At 38.3% G+C, this 20,506-nt stretch overlaps 1 protein-coding gene across 1 annotated transcript; it reads left to right on the forward strand.

The window, feature by feature from the left end:
- The first annotated feature begins 2,955 nt into the window (after positions 1 to 2,955).
- LOC128484049 (acetylcholine receptor subunit delta-like) lies at positions 2,956 to 16,875 on the forward strand. Its single transcript, XM_053460366.1, has 12 exons — positions 2,956 to 3,001; positions 4,660 to 4,805; positions 9,348 to 9,392; positions 9,840 to 9,949; positions 10,559 to 10,714; positions 11,574 to 11,689; positions 12,341 to 12,541; positions 12,936 to 13,047; positions 13,427 to 13,541; positions 14,174 to 14,384; positions 14,858 to 14,976; positions 16,480 to 16,875. Exons 1-12 carry the CDS (start codon positions 2,956 to 2,958, stop codon positions 16,660 to 16,662), a joined length of 1,560 nt encoding a protein of 519 aa, XP_053316341.1. The 3' UTR covers positions 16,663 to 16,875.
- The last annotated feature ends 3,631 nt before the right edge of the window (positions 16,876 to 20,506 follow it).

Raw genomic sequence — 20,506 nt, forward strand, 5'->3', positions numbered from 1 at the left:
GGGCCAGCATAGAAAAAGATGTAAAGTTATTAGCCTTTCAGGGTCAGATACGCCTGTTCTTCAGAAACAAATGACAAAATATTTAGACACCAGAGCCCATACATGCATGAAATACCAGTCACAAAATAAGTTTTCCTCCCACTCTTAGTGGCCTTTGCTTTCCTATGTTGTATTCTCAACTATGCACAAGGGACAGCTGTGGTGGGCCCCTGTGAAGTTTTTGGGTTCCAGGCATCTTAACTTGCTTTAAGCATGGTCCTCATCACATGAACAATATTTTAATTCAGATATTTCCTGAATACAGGGAGATATTTAATTAGCTCATACAACCTACCAACAGAGCAAGTTGTTAATTATTTTATCTGTGCTTTTGTCAAAAGTCTCTGACATCTTTAGCTACATTAGCAGACATGCTGGTCTCAACTGAGAACAGTTTGGGGATCTATACTTTCTTATATATACCCGCACACACAATTGTGATCAACAGAAGTTCATAATCTCAGGCGTTGGTGATCACAGGTCAAACATTTCCATATGAATAACTCTTCTGAGGTCAGTTCTAGTGCTATATTATTTCCAAAAGCAAGTATGGGTCCTTCTAAGCAATCAATATCGTATTGTCATTTCCCCATGTGAAATATTTATTTGACATGAGATGTTAGGTGATTTTGTATGTTTTTGATGCAATAAAGATTTATTTTACTATTTATTTCGGGCTCATTCTGTGGTTAAGCATGCATGACTTAAAATAATCATAGGTACTTTGCATCGCCTACATAATCTGTAGGTGAGGCAAAGTATGCCAGCTTTGGCATATAATGTGTATAGGTGGCAGCTGGGAACCTCTAACAGTTACTCAGGCGTCTAATATGGGTCACCTCATATCTACTGACAAAACACAAAGATGCTGGCATTCCTTGCAAACATGAGGATGAATTACTATTTAAAAAGAAAAACAATTCTTCCTTTATTCAGGTCCGTTGTTCCATGGATTAAAATGACACAAAATACATCCTAGGTATATAGTATTGCCAGTCAGAACACGCTGTTTAAGGGGCGAAAAAACGCGCCTGACACATTTTCCATGCTCCATTTATCGTTACTTTTTCTCCTTTCTCAATTATTTTCTTTATATTACTCTTCTGCCTCCTCCTTTTTCTCTTAGCTCTCTCTTTTCACAACATTCTCTCTATATTGCTAAATCCAAGGGCCACTACTCTCTGCTAGTCCTACTGGGCCTTTCTGCTGCTTTAGGCACTGTGGACCACCCTCTTCTCTTCATGATCTCGGTCTCTGTGACACTGCTGTCTCCTGGTTTACAACGTCCCTTTCCGATCGTACCATCAGCGTCTCCGTCTCCAGTAACACTTCCCCCTCTTAGTCAGGTTACCCCAAGGCTCAGTTCAAGGACCCCTTCTGTTCTCCCTTAACACTACTTCACTTGGCAAACTTTTAATACCACTGGTATGCTGATGACACCCAGATCTACCTATCCTCTCCCAATCTCTCCCTCTGTCTTCGATTGTGTAACTAACTGTCTCTACCTGCCTCTGTCTCTACCTGGATGTCTGCATGTTACCTAAAACTCAATCTCTCCAAAACCGGACTCTTCGTATTCCCTGCCTCCAGTGCTAACATTTCCTCATTATTTTCCCTTAATGTTATTATCTCCTCCCTTGACTATTGTAACCCTGTCTTAGCTGAACTCCTTCTTACTCGTCTAACCCCTCTACAATCCACCATGGATTCCCTTCCCCTCCCATTGCTTTACTAACACCGCTCCAAATTGTCAGTCTCTTCACTGGCCACCTGTATGCATCAGGATTCATTTCAAAATCCTCACTCTTACTTTCAAAGCATGTCACAGCACTTCCCCTACTTACATCTCCTCACTCATCTCTAAATACACTCCTAAGCGGTCTCTCCGCTCATCCAATTATCTTCCTCTCCTCTTTCCTCTGATTTCTAGCTCTCATGCACACTTGCAAGCTTTCTCCAGGGCTGCCCCTACCCTCTGGAATGCCCACCCCCCACGGCCTATCTCTATTTCCTCCTGCCTTCTGTCCTTCAAACACTTTTTATGTTATATGCTACTTGTAATGTCCTGTCTACCCATTGTACAGTATTACGGAACATGATGGCACTATTTAAAACAATAAATAAAAATAATAATATTGTCCCTTCTTTTCGCTACTTCCTTTTTTCACAGTTTTGATGTCAGAATGTATACTTTAGAGGAACATGTATTTTTATTTATGTGTTCTCATTTCTTGGTCACTGATACTTTGAAAAATCAAGGCCGCAATGCAGCAGCGGAGATGGTATTTGTGTCAATAGATATCGCTGTTTCCTGTCTTCTGATCTCTCTATGTAGGGTTTAATGGGCAACTAGATCCCACCAAACAGCTATCACTCTGCCGCCACCAAGAATGAAATAATTCTGTAGCAGAAGCTGTTAGTTTTTGAACTATTAAGTGTATTTGATAAAAGTTTAGAAACCCACATAGTGAATGTGTTATTCATAGATTGTTTCCTTCTATAAATCTAATGTTATTACCAGATGAAACACGCATACTGTGCAGAATGAGTGATCCCAAGCTAGGTTGTGACTTGTGATCTTGTCAAAAGAGCTAGTGGTTCCTTTATTTATCCTGTTTATCCCGAGGCCTGGCATGTATTTCCTAGAGGCTGGCACCTGCTGCTCTCTGTTCAATTTGCAGGGTCACATTTCCATGGCATGGTCTTGCCTTTTATGAGAGGCTATCAGGGGGAAGGGTATCAGGAGTGAAAAGATTAATATACAAACTGCGGGACATAACCGACAGTGGAATCGAAACAGCACTGATTTACTCACCTCGTGATTCTTTGCTACATTTGAGGTTGTTGGGTTGAACCCTGCTTGTGCAATTAAGGTGCTGTCTAACCGTCTCCGAATTGTGTATTGACAGTGGAAGTATGGCACACATATGGCTCGCACTGCTCTCTGTTATTTGCTTTCCAGGTAAGAGCTTGACATTATTAAGAAATATTTCAATAAACATGTTCGGTGTATTGTACTTTCTTTATCATAATCTTGTTAGATGTTGTATTAGAAAGTGTTTCTTTAGTATGAAATGATGGTTAATACAGCGTATGGGATAGCCATAAGGTTATCCTGCACATAAGACAAAACCAGTAAGAGTTCCTGGGCAGATTTAGGTGGGACCACTTTCTGGTACGTAATGTCACATTGTGTGTTTTACTCTATAGCACAATGAGAGCACCAAATGAAGTAAGTTAACCTATAATTTGCAGTTCTGGCACTTATATTATTGTTCGTCATTTTAAACCTTTTTAATTCAGAATTTACACTTACATACAATTTTTATGCTTTAATTTCATATGTAGCCTCATTGCGTGTTTCAGCTTGCATTATTTAGTTGAATTGGGATGGCAGAATCTCTGCCAACATGAAAGATAATTCTACAGCTGTTCCGTTAAAGCATGTGAAGCACTTCAGAAGCACATAGCTATGTGGCTCCACTTCCGGTTACAGAGAAATATGAGCCAGCATAGGCTGAAGATCCAAAACCATAAGGCCTGTAACACTAGTAGACATTTAAAAATGTGTGAGATCAAACTGCGAACACATTAACCCCTTAATGACAAAGCCCGTACATGTACGGGCTCAAAATGCATTGTTTTCAATGGGTTTTGGGACCGCCCATTGTCCTTAAGGGGTTAATGTGATAACATATTTAAACAGTTGTATATGTTTAAAGGGAAATATTACTTGAAAAAAGTATTGCATAAAATGGCTTTAAATTATTAAATGCTGTGTTGTGTTAAGGCATGTGTTCGTAAAAAATGTGCGTTGCTTCATATTATACAGAGATTCTATGGTGAAATGCTGTTTGCCATTTGGCTACTTACAATGGAGAGCCCATACCTGGTAATACTAGCTTTAGAACCACATACCCCACACATGTCCTCTTTTCTAAAGACAATAGTGGATCTGTCAGTAGTATATTTTTAGTCCTTCATCTAGTCCTTCATCTTGTCTAATACATGAGTAAATTACCGCACTGTATTAACATCTACCAGTTCTGCCGTAAGACTATTTTACTTATATCACTCTACCACTCACATTTTCCTTCTTTAAAAATAGGTAGGTTAGATTAATCTTAATGCCTTTACTGGCCTAGACCTGTGTTTTACAGTGATATCTGTATGTCTCAAAAACTATACTTTATGACAACACTTATGCAATCATTGTAACATCCTTTCGGGCAAAATATAAATAGGAGTAGACATGTAATTTAGGGGATAACACCTTACATTCCATGTATAACCAACAAAAATGATGTGACCCTAAAATACTACTTTGGTTACAGTTATCTTTAAAACTAGTAATCAGAAGGACAAAACTCTAAAATCAATATGGGATCTCGGGTGTTAGTAATGTCAATGAACACCCCTTCAGTGTTGTCATTCAGTAACTAAATATAAGTGGTAGAATTTCAGTGTCTTTCAAGAAGTAAGCAAGATGACACATACAATCCAGACTACAAATACACAAAAGCATAATGGTCGACCCCCATTATATATATAAAGTGCATATGTATAACTGCTTGATCTACATGCAACAATATGTAGTTTATTTTTTTCTGACCTCCTCAGGTTCTTTTTCCATGAGTGAAGAAGAAGAATTGCTGAATTATCTTTTTGTGAAAAAAGGATACAGGAAAGATGTACGCCCAGTAGAAAACATAGATGAGACTGTGGATGTATATTTGGCGTTGATGCTTTCCAACCTGATTTCACTTGTATGTCTATCTTTGCTAAAATATTTTGATACTTGTGTATAACCATGCACGCACAGACATCGATGTACATGTATCGTTTATATACATACGCAAATGTTTAATTGTGAACCTGTCACAAAACTTGTCTCGTGTACACAGCTTTTAACCAGACACGTCATGGCATTAAACAAGTGTAGAAAGCGATTTACAATTACTTTCTTCATTTAATTTTTTTTTAAATAAAAATAGCTACAAAAACATAAAAATGTGGTAACATTTAAAAATATTAAGCAGTGATATCACCATCAGGGGAACCATCCAGTTCCAGCAAAGTGTAAAAAAGAGTCCAAAAATAAAATAAATAAAATTAAAAAATAATGTTTATTATTATGAGCAAGTGCTATAATTAGCACTGTATCTTCCCAAAAATCCTGACATGGAAAGAGTTAAAAAAACACACACACAAAAAATAACACTACAAATTTTGACAAAGTCTGGTGGTAAAATTAGTGCATGTGAAGGGTTAAAAAGGGGTTTTCAGCATTTTAAATACCCAGGGCAGACTGGCAGCATATCTGGGGGGGCAGAGTGGCAGCATATCTGGGGGAGCAGAGTGACATATCTGGAGGCAGAGTGGCATATCTATAAGTAAGGTGCATTAAAATGGCTATTGGTTTTCTGTTTGTATGTAACATATGTTGACTAACTGCATAATAGATACCAAAAATGTTAAACTACAGTGTTAGTTAGAATACTGTTTTACTATTCCACTAATGTGTATTTTTTCTAAAAATCTAAAATTTTCTTTAAAAAGGCACCTAACTTTTAGGGTGCAGCCTATAATCGGGTGCGGCCTATAATCGAGCGAATACGGTATTATTTGTTGGGGTAAATTTAACTGACCAGCTTCAAAGATGTCCCAAATATGACACATTGTCAGAAGGACCACATGTCAAAGCTCCAAGTTAAAAAATGTACACTTTCCAAATGTGGCATTTTACCTCCCAAACAACCTGACAAACCCATGCATGGTTGGTTTCACTACTCGGGATATGTTGCTGAACACGTATTGGGATGTGGTTTGACAGTGGCATATACCAGGAGCATCCATACCTGAAGTACCCACGAGATAAATTACTACCACCAAGTTTGACAAAGGTTGGTAGTAGAATTAGTGCATGGGAAGGGTTAAAATACCAGCATTTGAAATAACTTCTAGTTTTAGAAAATTATATGGCTTGATGGAGTAAATTACATCGGCCAGCTTCAAACAAACCCCAAATTGCACATAGGGCAGAATGAACAGATTTGGGAAAAAATGGTTTTGAAATAGCAAAACGATACTTGTATTTATTGCCTAATAACTTCTAAACAAATTCTAAACTCAGGACAAATAGTACAATAAATTTAGCAGTTTTTTTATTAGCTTTTTTGGATGAGTAAAATATTTTTCATCATATAAAGGAAATTAGATGATAGTATCTGAAGAAAGCCTTCTTGTCTTGAGCCCCGCAAAAGTGTTAAAACAGCCTTGGCCCCAAAAGGTACAACCCCCCCCAAAAAAAAACAGCCTGGTCCTTAAGGGGTTAACTTAGCATATTGAAATTTAAGAAATTTTGTTACTAATACATTTTATCCTACTTGATGTAAAATGTATTTTTGGCACCTTCTGTTTTCTGTATCAAGGACTGTGTAAGGTTTCAAAATAATCAGGAAAGGGGTGGTCACTTGCATGCTCGGACACAACCATCATGCACCTTTTTAGCGCAGATGCAGTATCATGAAAGCTAAAGTGGCATGCTTACAATTTAAGTACAACACATAAGCATGCCCCCAACTGTCCCGATTTGGGCGGGACAGTCCCGATTTTGGGACTCTGTCCTGCTGTCCCCACCATCCCTACCTCTGGTCTGCTTTGCCACCTCGGGTGCAGCTGCGAGGGGGAGCACAGCCGCCCGACTAGCAGCTGCAGCCTGCAGGACTAGTTGGGAGATCACAAGCTCCCTCCCAGCATTAGGGAGCACGAGGTCTGTCACTTTACTGCTCCCTAATCACTACGCGCTGGCAAATGATGCAGAGCGCTGGGATATGACATTATTCATGCGCTCTGCATCAATAGCCGGCACATAGTTATGAGGGAGCAGTAAAGAGAGGTCTGAAGTGACCTTAATAGGGAAGTAGCTTAATTAGCGGTACAAGAGAAGAATGCAGCGGCTCCTGCAGAAGTCTGCGAGTGGCAATGAGTATCTGTAAATTATTAGTATCTGTAAATGATGAAATGAATATATGAATGAGTGAATGAATGTTTGTGAATAATAAATGAATGAATGAATACGTGTGTGATTGCATGGGTGTGTAAGTGTGGGGGGAAGCATTGCACAGGGAGGCTGTTTGAGGATATCACAGGCAGGTTGTTTGGGGCAAAGGTGGGAAATACTATGCTTCCATTCTGGGTGTTGGGCAGATCCTGTGAGTGAAATCTGGGTGCTAGGGGGGGAGCATTAATTCACGAGAGGGTGCTGGCTTGGGGCATCACATAAATCAATATTAATGGGGGGCTGGGCGGTGGGATAAATATACAATGTGGGGCTAGCTGGGCGCAATAAACAAGGTTGTGGGAGCATTAGGGTGACTGCATTGTCCATGTTTTCCAGGACACATATAACTTTTGACCAGCCCAGATAAAATGCTGCCCTGCAGTATGGGGGATTTATAGACTCATGGAAGGAACAAACTAGTCAGATATACATCCTCCATACTGCAAGGAAGCATTTTATATGCTGGCGGCATCAATACACAAGGGTAGCAACTGGGGCCATTACACAAAAGGGGTCAAAAACACTAAAAGGGCGGTCAACGACAAAGCAGTGTGAAAAATACTTTTTTTTTTATTATTGTTGTAGTTTAGCCCATCTGGTGGGTGTCAGAGCTTGTCCTGGTGTGTGTATCTGGGTGACAGGGCCTGTCCCAGTGAGTCTGTCAGTGTGTGAGAGCCTGTCCTGGTGTGTGTGTGTATGTGTGTCGGTGTAGCAGAGCCTGTCCTGGTGTGTGTGTGTTTGGGTGTCGGTGTGGCAGAGCCTGTCCTGGCATGTGTGTTTGGGTGTCGGTGTGGCAGAGCCTGTCCTGGTGTGTGTTTGGTTGTTGGTGTGGCAGAGCCTGTCCTTGTGTGTGTGTTTGGGTGTCAGTGTGGCAGAGCCTGTCCTGGTGTGTGTGTTTGGGTGTCGGTGTGGCAGAGCTTGTCCTGGTGTGTGTGTGTTTGGGTGTTGGTGTGGGAGAGCCTGTCCTGGTGTGTGTGTTTTGCTGTTGGTGTGGCAGAGCCTGTCCTGGTGTGTGTGTGTTTGGGTGTCGGTATGGCAGAGCATGCCCTAGTGTGTGTGTTTGGTGTGTCGGTGTGGCAGAGCCTGTCCTGGTGTGTATTTCATCATCTGTTTCCTGACACTTTACTTTGTGTAGGAATAAATTGAACTATAGTCACTATAAAGGACACAATTTTCTAGGCCCAGAAATCAGTGAATAGAAAAGTGAAGGTTTTGTGTTATTTAATCTATTTCAATCTGCATATTTTATTAAAAAGGATTAGTTGTGTTAAATTGTGGCTTCAGAAATCCCGTGTATGATGACTGTTTTTTAGTGTACTAACGTACACTCCCAATCCCATCACATTACATCAACATGTGTTAGAAAATCAGGAAAAGATGGGCATGGACGGTGGGCTGATTCGGTGGCGCAATGGACCACTTTACTAGACTTGCTCCACAGGCCGTAGGCAGCCAGCCCTCCCCTGTGGCTGAGCCTCATGTGAACTGTAGTTAACAGCAGATGATGTGACAGGTGTTAGTTGTGAATTACAACTCCCACAATGCCTAGTCATGGTGGACACCTGGCTGGCTGAGCATCATGGGAATTGTAATTCACAGCTAACATCTGCAGCTTTATATGCTGTTAACTACATACTACAAGTATGTTTTTTACTACAAACTTAGAACCTGTAAAAAAGAGGATGCTTGTTTTAAAAGTCATACATAAGTACATTTTAATAGTCATATCAGTATGTATTATTTCAACTATTTCCAAATAAAAAATACCTGTAAGTATGACAGATATTTGCTGTTATAATGATCTGTTTTGAGTGAACAATATGTTTTAAAAACACCACTTATAAATGGTTTTGAAAGAATGCAAAATGTGGTCTATGAACAAAAAGACTCACAATTGCACAATAAAAAGAGGCACGTCTTGAATAATATGCCTCAACAAAAAGGACTTCCTCACACAAACTGATGGCATCACATCTGCAACAGACACATATAAAAGCCAGTAAATCTGTTCACACGTGTATGAACACTCTTGTTTATATAATAGGTTTGAAATATGGGAATAGAGAAACCACAATTAACGCTTAAACTAATTTTTGGTAAATTTTACATTTAGGTCTGTGACTTTACTACATATAATATTCTTTTGATACCATACACATAACAAATTTGAAATATTTAGTTTTCTTGTAGAAAGAGGCAGATGCAACTTTTAGCACTAATGTTAAAATATTTTGCTTTGTTGTAGAAAGAAGCAGATGAAACGCTTACTACTAATGTCTGGGTTGAGCAGGTAAATGAACATTTATTCGGAATGTTGCTCACATGACATCGTTCAACATGTGAATTTAATAAGAACATAATAAGAACATTGGTGAGGTTGAAATCTGTTTAAAACTTGGTTGGAGGTTCTATGATACATACATATTCTATACATATTATACATATTCTAGTTTGCTTTTGGAAAATCAGTCTGTTGGATGTCTGGAATATATTGGATGCTAATACTCACATCTAGATACCTCTCCAGAATCCTTACATAGCAATAGGCAAGGGGCAGAACAAACATCTACCTACCTATCCTGATACCATGAATAAGTAGTACGAATATAAACTTCAGCAATTCACTAAAACTTTCTCCTGTTAAATGTATAGATTTAAGTTTAGGTAATAGCATATTCTTCAGTAATTATGTTATGATTTCTATCAAATAACCTATCCAATAATATTGTTCTTCCAGGGATGGTACGATCGCAGACTGTCGTGGAATCAGTCGGAGTTCTATGACATTGATATCCTTCGGGTTCCTCCAGACATGGTGTGGCATCCACAGCTTGTCCTGGAAAACAAGTGAGCTAAAGAAGCAGTTGAGCAATTGTAACACCATTCTAAATTGTTGGCTCCTTTTTAGTATTTGTTATTGCCAGGATTCTCATGGGACCCCATCCAAACCACTTTGTACTTGTAAAGGCCCAGCTGCAGTGTAATGTGTATGATTAGGTGCTTTATGTGAATACTATGGCATGAGCTCTAGTATAGCTGACTTCTTGAATCTACTCCAAATTTAATCATCTCCCAAATCTTATTTAACAAACATAAAAGTTGAAAGAACATATTTAGACACCTGTTTATGCAGGGCAGGAAAAAGATAGCTAGTGAGCATGGAACCTCAGTGTGATAGAAAGGTCACTTACTTGACTACTCTATGGTTTTGCCTTTGAGTATATTGCCCTTAATCAACTTTTGTGGTTAGTATTTTAACTCATCTCTGTACACTCTGTATAAACATTTAGTAGAGGGACTAATATCCCTTTGAGTGCCAGATGAGAATTAATGGGATGTAGACACTGCCTCAAATTGCTGCTGTTTTAATTACAGTATACTTTTAAGTGTAAACACAGAAATAGTGTTTCTGTATGTTACCATTTTGATACTACATGTTTTTCTTTTTCTATGTAGTAACAACGGAGTCTTCGAGGTGGCTTATTACTGCAACGTTCTGATAGACAGCAATGGTTTTGTCTATTGGCTTCCTCCGGCCATATTTCAAAGCACTTGTTCAATCAATGTTAATTACTTTCCATTTGACTGGCAGAACTGCTCTCTTAAGTTTGTGTATGTACCTTACTTTATCTCCGCTTTACCCTACTTCTACTTACTTTACTACCTACTACTTCTTCTTACTTTACTACACCCATTGGCATAATATAACTTTTTAGTTAATATTGTTATCATCATTATGTGGTCCTTCTTTTCTTTTGTATGTTTTGGGTTTCAAAATAGTGATAGTACCGTAATTGTAAAAAGATCCTTGCTGGTTTATTGTGTAAAAACTATTGTACTATTTTACATGGCAAATCATATTTACTGAGCCCATTATTTAAAAAAAGAAAAAACAATGCTCCCAAAACTCCATTACTCAGTAACAGGGAATAAGATCCATTAAGAAAATATTATAATAGTGTAAGTATAATAGTCATAGATAATATAAAACATCCATATTGGTTTTTCGCATAAATAGACATGTATAACCAACCAGATTGCATGTGGGTAAATCTTTTTTTATTGATTGTAATTTATCTTAACATAATGTCTATAACACAGATTTGGCTAATGTAACTACATGCCCCAGGGCCTATATAGAATGTTGTCTTCTGTTCCTTCCTTACGTCTACTTTAAAGGGGACACATACTGACTTTGTCCAATTACACTGTGAATTAGATAAAAAAAAGTCTTAGAATAGCCCTCTGTAATGTTGTACATCTCATACAGTGCATAGAAATTATAACATGCTTCTTGTTGTGAACTAGTTGGGAATACTTAATTAAAGGATGATAAAAATGAGTCAACCCTTTTAATTATATAACGTTTATTCTCTAATCTGCAAAGGAATGTGCAATAATATTAAGCTACATAGTCCCTGTGTATAGTGATTGGGTGTACAGTACTTGTTTGACATCATTTTCTGTTCAGGTCTTTGACGTACAATGCTAAAGAGATTAACCTTCAACTGAGAGCAGATTCTGACGATGCCACAGGCAAAACCTTTCTTGTGGAATGGATCATCATCGATCCTGCTGGGTTTACAGGTAAAGAAACTGCTTAGCCAGAGCGTACCAGAAGAATAGCACTGAATCTAGTGTTATTAACCCTTTAAGGGCTATTTTAGGCCACAGTGCCAGAGCAACTTTTTGTTGTTTTTGCTGTCTTTCTTCAACCGTTATTTCCCTCTTTCTCTTTATGTGTACACACAAAAATATATATATATATATATATATATATCTATGTGTATTCCTTAACTTACCTTGATTTAGAATCCACCCTATATTTATATATAATTTTCATTTGTTTTCTTAATTTTTATTTTATTTTTGACCCTTACCTAACCTTAAACCTAACTCCTTTTGATAATTCTGCTGATGGTTATTATTTTCCCTAAAACAAAAGCCTACAGGTAAATAACATAGACTCTTCTGCTTAATTCATGGCAGAGATAAAGAAATAAGCTGCATCTACTTACCCACATTCTGATTTACCAAATACATCTCTGTTTGTTAAAAAAAAATCCGGTCAGCTTAACCTGCAACAGCTTGCATTATTACAATAGTATATTATGTTATGGTGTGCAATTGAAATGACACAACAAAAAAATATTTGTTGAATGATGCTGTTGCAGCATCGTTTTTCAGAGATACCAAGCCCAGAGCTGTTATGATAAATTTTTAAATTCTACGTTACAGAGAATGGAGAGTGGGAAATTGTCCACATACCAGCCAAGAAAAATATCGACAAGACTGTGTCCCCTGACAGCAACAAATACCAAGATGTCACCTTTTACCTTATCATTGCACGGAAACCACTTTTCTACATTATAAACATACTAGCTCCATGTGTACTTATTGCACTTATGGCAAACCTGGTCTTCTACCTGCCAGCCGACAGTGAGTATCCAAGCGGAACTTCATGTAAATATATGTGAATATTACACAGATCAAACCAAACTACATGTTTTCCTCTGAATTTGTTGGGTATGTGAACCACAGCAACTCAAAACAACGTTTATATTTGTGTAAGAGGATGTGGCGTTTACTAATGAATTTAATAAATTGTAAATCGCAAAATCTATCCAAACTGGGACCAAACAGTTTTGAATGCCTAACCCATAGATAGTGGACCATGTAAAGGTTGAGGTGATTAGTTAGACCAAATGTTTCTTACTGACTGGTACCTGTTTTTAGTAGTCCCGTTTACAATGGACTTTGAGCTGGGGCCTTGTGGCTTTGTGGGAGCTTCATACTGTATTGAATTATATATTTAATTATATATTTTGTTCAGGTGGGGAGAAGATGACGTTGTCCATATCTGTTCTGCTGGCCCAGTCTGTATTTCTGTTGCTGATATCACAGCGTCTTCCTGAGACGTCTTTGGCCATTCCACTAATTAGCAAGTAAGTCGCATGTTCCTTACCATCAGAGCAAACCAAAAAGAATCAACATTTCCAGAAAATCCTTACACTGTGTAACACTCTGTGTGTCAACTTCAACTGTGGTTTTCTCAACACCTTTTTAACATAAATGTCGCAAAAGCAATAATAAAGTTGTGCTTTAATAAAGGCAACTTCAATATACATGTTAATGTATCTGAAAATTAATTTCAATCAAGATATGCAAACATAGTTGAACTTGATACCATCTTCCCATTGACATGGTGGAAAATTGTGGCATTACTTATTTTCTAATATCTACCCTGTGTTCATTTACTTCTCTTAGATACACATATATTCTGCTTTGTGTAAAATAAACTGAGAGTATTTTTGTGCTCTTCAGGTACCTTACGTTTATCATGGTGTTGGTGACAATTGTTCTTGTAAGCTGTGTCATTGTGTTGAACATACACTTTAGAACCCCAAGCACACACATCCTGTCTGAGAAGATGAAAGAGGTAAGTTCACACAGTGTGCTAATTACTATTTCACACATGTTATGTTTACGGTAATTTTATATTGTTATTTTATTAGTAAGGGGGGGTCCACATGCAGACGAAATCAGTGAAGTCCAGCATTTGTACTCGTAGGCGGCAATTTATCTATCATACGTTCAACTTTTAAGTAGACAGTATCTGGAAAGTTTCATGCTTATGGTTCGGCAACATTGCATCTTGAAATTTGTGTTCTCAGAATTTGCAAACTATTAATACAAATTGGTGAGCTAAATAAAAGAAAAGTATAAAACACACAGAGAAAAGGTGACAAGGGTGGAATGCTCCATAAATGTTACACTCTATATTATACTAAAAGAACCATATGTCAATATGTTGAATGGCACCTTAAAAATGAAGCTGGTGACTTGGTTTCTTCAAATAAGAGTAGTCAATGTGGAAATTGTCTCCTTTTTCCTGGCCCTTTTCCCGGAACATTTTTTCTTATATATATAACTATAAAGCCTGCACATTCTTATTCACATTAACCCAAATGAAAATGTCCTTCACATTCTTAATGCTATTTAATTTTATTCCAGAGACTATTTTGATACATTTAGCATACATTTAATTGTAATGTAATGATGTTCCTGTAGCTCTTCCTGAACAAACTACCACGGATCTTGCACATGTCTATGCCAGCGGAGCCCGAATCTGAGCCATGGAATGGGGTCCTTCAGCGTCGCAGCAGTTCCGTGGGGTACATTGTGAAAGCCGAGGAATACTTCTGTGTTAAATCAAGAAGTGAACTTATGTTTGAGAAGCAGTCAGAGAGACATGGACTGACCAGCCGAACAACTCCTGCACGTAGGGTCAAAACCTTCCTTTCAAAATACAGGAAAATAAATTGCCAATTATCTTCATTAGTGTTAGTAAAACCAAAATTGTATTTATGTTAACATATTTTCTCCAACTAAAGTACATCATCAGTCATTATCACAGATTAGGTCTTATCCTTGCAATCCGGCCTCCAATCACAAATCTTAGTACCCAGTACAGACTTAAAGCCTGGGCCTCTATGTCCCTCCCATCAGCCAGCCCCATGTCCATCCTACCGTTTCACTTATGCTCCATCCATTGCCTTACCTTGTAATCCTCCCTTAAGCACACCTCATGCTTCTCCCATCGTCCTGTCTTAGATGATGTTTTCAGCCAGTTAGGGGCCAATGCAATAAGAGAGCAGGGAGGCAGAGCTCCTTTACTTGGCTGGGTCAGCAGTACTGAGCGCACCCCCTTGATGGTGGCCCTGCTTGCAATTCATTTTCTCTTTATTTTCTAAGGAATTAATCCCACGAGCCCGGATAATGCCCAGGACCAACTTTATGGAGAGATAAAACCGGCTATTGATGGGGCTAACTTTATTGTCAAGCATATGAAAGACAAGAATGACTACAATGAGGTGGGTATAGACTTACAGACAGGAAATTGAATAGATAATGCTAGTACAAGCCATATGTAGTTTTGACAAATGAATTTAGTAATACCAAGAGCTGCGACAGTAACGTTTTTCCCATAAAAGTGTAAATATAAAATATATACGGTAATTCTTTACTATTAAAACTCATTTACAACCAACAGAAGTTTTGAATTATTTGATCAGGGATCTGTGTTAGTTAGTGTTAAAATAGGCTGGCTAAAGGCTGGCTAATGTGCATTAAGGTTGGTGTAGCTTGTATAAGCTAAATGTGCCAGGAGATGATTGACTGCTTTTTCCCAGCATGTCCAGCCTTTCTAACATTTGCTCGCCAGAAGGGTTGTGGAGTGCTGGTGGTAATGATACAGAGATGATCTGGCAGTACTCATCCTACCTGGTAATTAGTAGCCCAAAATCTGACAATGTGCTCAGTGAGCCCCAACTAAAATAAAAAAAACAGAACTGATCCAGTGATCATTTAAATGCTACCTAAAGTCTTCTTTACACGCTGGGGACTATATGTGGACCTACAAGTTAAATGTACAAAGAAAAGCACAAAGTTTTCCAAAATATATGCGGATCTGAAAAAAAAGTGTGATGACAAAATGGAAATACATTCTTTTTTAACCCCTTTCTTTTCATACTGGAGCTTATTATGAACATTGCACAAGCGCATCAAACACAAACACACTCCCTAACTAATTATAGAGCACTTAGTACAAGTCTGAGCAGTGACATTCTTGTCACCACAGAGAATCCTAAGGACGACAAACTGAACACTTGTGCAGGAAGCCACAGCAAATGACTCTTAATGTGAGGCTGAGCCAAATCTAAATTATGTGTAGTAGACGTTCGGTGTAGGGTCAGGAAAAGGGACTTTGGAACAGGAATATCTTACTTTGAAAACATTGTTCTTCCGTCACTATTTAATATAAGCAAAATATACAATGAAGAAATAAAAAAATGCCAGCTTGAGATCATTTTGTGACATTGATGTGATTCATCTATCTATCTATCTATCTATCTATCTATCTATCTATCTATCTATCTATCTATCTATCTATCTATCTACCTACTGTACCCACCTACCTATACATCTGCTTTAAATTATTAGGTTGGGAAACTGCTTAAAGTAACTAAACCAAAATTGGAGGATAGCAAACTAGGTTTAGTTATGTTGTAGGGGTTTTAGTGGATGTTTATATGTTTTATTGTACCAACATAGAAATAATACCTCAGAGATCTCTTCTGCACACGACTTACATATTACATGTATATCATTTTTCCTCATTTTGTGGGAAAACACACAGACAGACTTGTCTGCTACACAAACTCTATTGACTCACTATTTATGTATGATGTTTACATATTCAACATTTTAGTTACCTTTATGCGAAATTAATAATGTACACTGACCATAACTGTATGTCTTTCTTTGTGACATTCCCTGACTTTATTTTTCTTTCACATCTGTCCCTTGTCCCTTAGGAGAAGGATAACTGGTACCGTATCGCTCGAACAGTTGATCGTCTGTGCCTCTTCCTTGTGACCCCTGTTATGATTATTGGAACCTTTTGGATACTTTTGGGAGGCGCTTATAATACACCTCCTCAACTTCCATTTCCTGGAGACCCGTTTGACTACAGAGAAGAGAACAAGAGACTTATGTAGAGACTTATCGGCTAGTAGTCATTTTGAATACACACTTTGGGGTCTGTTCCGGTTTGGATGTTGGACAGAGGAATCTGGGCAGTATGGAAAGTAACATACCCTGAAAGTGGGATTGCCTTGGTGTTAAACCTTTTTCTTGCTACTTTGTTGTCAGATTTCTTGAAAAAAAACATGTCAACTTAATTTAACCATTAAACACCATCGTAATGATCATTGCGCTGTGTCTGAGTGGTAACACTACATTTAAACAGTATATTATGCAGAGAAACTAAGGGTAAGCTCAGCCGAGGAAATGTCGGTGTAAGTGATTGAGATTCCCCATTTAGTGTAAGGTATCCTACTCAAAGGATGGTAGCTAAGTGGAATAACCTCCCAGTAGAAGTGGCTCAATCTAAGATAAGATCCAGTAATAATTTAGGTTTGAGTCTTTATCATCAAGAAAACAGATATACTAATTGGATTCAATGGTTCTTATCTGTGGTGAAATTGTATGTTTCTATCCCTCCTCTTCTTATAGGCAAGGAAAAAACAGACCTTGGTCAGAAGAAGCAAACCAGGGGCTGAGTTGATAAGTAGAAAATAGGTGAAGTTGGTGCAGAAATGGCACAGAGAAAGTTAACTTCTAGCCCTTCCACCTGTACAAGCCATAAAACCAACTTTTACTGACATCAACTGTGGTTTGTAGTAATTTTAAGGGAAATATAATTAAGTGATGGAACTAGAATCAGAAGGACAGAAACATTCAGACCCTGAAATCACATTTTAGACATGAAAGGATTATCACAATTTATTCAGAAAAATCAGCTGCCGGTATACAAAATGTAAAGTTTTCTTGCAGTGGGAGTATTCACCTGTGGAGGTAGTATGGAAATACACTAACAACCATATTTGCCTCTTAAATTATGATATGCATATCTTAATTTTAAGCAAATGTTTTGATGTACTGGCCATTTTTTCTGTAAAAACTTATGCAAGACAGAAAGTAATATTTTTGCAATATGGCCGATAGCTTTTGCTTTTTTTGCCTCTACTTGCTACCAGTGAATGCATCTTAATCCATGTGATTTATTTTTTTGTGTATTTGTTTGGCCTAATGGCGTGCTTATCAGTTTATGAGTTGGAAGACCAACTATTATATGTTATATATAATTACGTGACAACAGAAATCCTGCTCATTCCCAGTTACAGAAGAGAGAAATCAAATGTGACACACGGGATGGAAAAGGTAAATCTGGATGCAAACCTAATGTCTCAACAAGACTTAGCATTAGCACTTTGGCACAGTAAGGTTCTGTACATCTTGGTACTTGTTATTACTGGTCCATTTTCCCACTCCGAGTACATAACAACAAGTATATTGTAAATAATGTACCTTAGTCCTGCTGTATCAAGATCTTGGCACCATTCAGCTTGGCTGTTTTATAAAAGTGGCTGTTGTACAAGTAACTAATTATATTTAGATATGTCCCATTCAGTATTGCTATTACTACATTCAAGCACCATAAAATGTATTATTTGTACATTGGTGTGGAATTTTACACTAGTGGATAAAAATTATGCATATACATTGACTAGAACATACTTTATGTCTGAGTAGACTGGCGGTATACTCATGGGCGTAGGAACCCCTAAAAATCTGGGGGGGATAGCATTTTTACTGGTAGGGTATATTCTTGTTCAGTAAACTAGGAATTGTTCATGGCAAATTTTATATAAATGCATGTGTGTGTGTATGTACAATTTCCTCACAAAAAAAGTATCATGTTCAGTTTTCACAGAGAAGCTCTTTATTAAACAAACAGGTCAAAGAAAATTAACCAAAAGTTTGGCCTATATTTCACTTAGAACAACTGGTAATAATACTTTAAGTAATGCACAATTGCCAAAGTTTTAACAAAAGATCCTACAGAAATACAATGATGCAATTAACCCTTTCCGCATTTGTGGTCTGGGAGCAGACAACACTTAAATACTCTTATAGAAATATTTTATTAACTGCAGGCAGAGTAAGACCCTACAACCAACGCACTGTAGTGGTTATGGTGCAAAGTAGCTGTTTTGCACACTGGGGCACAGTCATGATCCCCAAAACTGTTCCCACAAAGTTAGAAGCATAGTGTTGTCCAAAATGTCTTGGTTTATCACCTTCAGCTCATAAAACGTTCTACTGGATGAATGGGAGAAAATTCCCACGGAAACTCACAAAAAAAGACCAATCTTACAATCACAGATGGACCCCACTAGACACGGCCACAGAGACTACTATGATGTATTGAAGGAACCATCTAAGACTCCTAACACGCCATACACACAAGAACATATCCACACACTTAAACACTTGAATAACATACACACGCATGCACACACTTACATACACACACACAATGGGTTAAACATGTGTTACAGGGAATCATAATCTTCCCTTTAAGTACGACATGCCTGCTCATACACACACATATGCACTGCTCTTACGCATGCCTGCCCACAAAAACACACGTATACGCTGCAATTGCCTGCACATACACACTTGCCAGTACTCACACATATGCACTACCCTTATACACACCTGCCCAAACATACATAATCTGCTCACACACACACGCCTCCCCATAAATATACACTGCCCTTGCACATACTTACAAAGACGTATACACTATAAGACAAATACACTCCTTATATACTCACATATACACTGCCCATACAGACGTACACATATACACTGCCTATACACACGTACACATATACACTGCCCATACACACATACACATATACAATGCCTATACACACGTACACATATACACTGCCCATACACACATACACATATACACTGCCCATACAGACATACACATTTACACTGCCTATACAGACGTACACATATACACTGCCCATACGGACGTACACATATACACTGCCCATACAGACGTACACATATACACTGCCCATACAGACGTACACATATACACTGCCCATACAGACGTACACATACACACTGCCCATACAGACGTACACATATACACTGCCCATACAGACGTACACATATACACTGCCCATACAGACGTACACATATACACTGCCCATACACACATACACATATACACTGCCCATACACAAATACACATATACACTGCCCATACACAAATACACATATACACTGCCCATACACAAATACACATATACACTGCCCATACACACATACACTGCCCATACACACATACACATATACACTGCCCATACAGACATACACATTTACACTGCCTATACAGACATACACATATACACTGCCTATACACACGTACACATATACATATACACTGCCCATACACACACATATACACTGCCCATACAGACGTACACATATACACTGCCCATACAGACATACACATATACACTGTCTATACAGACGTACACATATACACTGCCCATACACACATACACATATACACTGTCTATACAGACATACACATATACACTGCCCATACAGACATACACATATACACTGCCCATACAGACGTACACATATACACTGCCCATACAGACATACACATATACACTGCCCATACAGACGTACACATATACACTGCCCATACAGACATACACATATACACTGCCCATACAGACGTATGCACATACACGCACATATACACAGCTGCCCTATACACATATGCCTGCCCAAGTGCCCATACACATGCCTTACCATATGTATATGCACACACAAATCTACCATCAGACCCCCCCACCTTCGTTCTCCACATCAGACCCCCCCACCTTCGTTCTCCACATCAGACTCCCTCCCACCCACCTTCATTCTCCACATCAGACCCCCCCAACCCACCTTTGTTCTCCA

The sequence above is a fragment of the Spea bombifrons genome, chromosome 3, assembly GCF_027358695.1.
Source record: "Spea bombifrons isolate aSpeBom1 chromosome 3, aSpeBom1.2.pri, whole genome shotgun sequence".
NCBI classification, from domain to species: domain Eukaryota; kingdom Metazoa; phylum Chordata; class Amphibia; order Anura; family Pelobatidae; genus Spea; species Spea bombifrons.

Excerpts from the sequence above, each read along its gene's own strand:
- LOC128484049 (XM_053460366.1), top strand. The coding sequence starts at position 2,956 with ATGGCACACATATGGCTCGCACTGCTCTCTGTTATTTGCTTTCCAG. Across the intron at positions 13,542-14,173 it reads TGTCTGAGAAGATGAAAGAG|CTCTTCCTGAACAAACTACC; the intron begins GTAAGTTCACAC and ends ATGTTCCTGTAG. Across the intron at positions 14,385-14,857 it reads CAGCCGAACAACTCCTGCAC|GAATTAATCCCACGAGCCCG; the intron begins GTAGGGTCAAAA and ends TTATTTTCTAAG.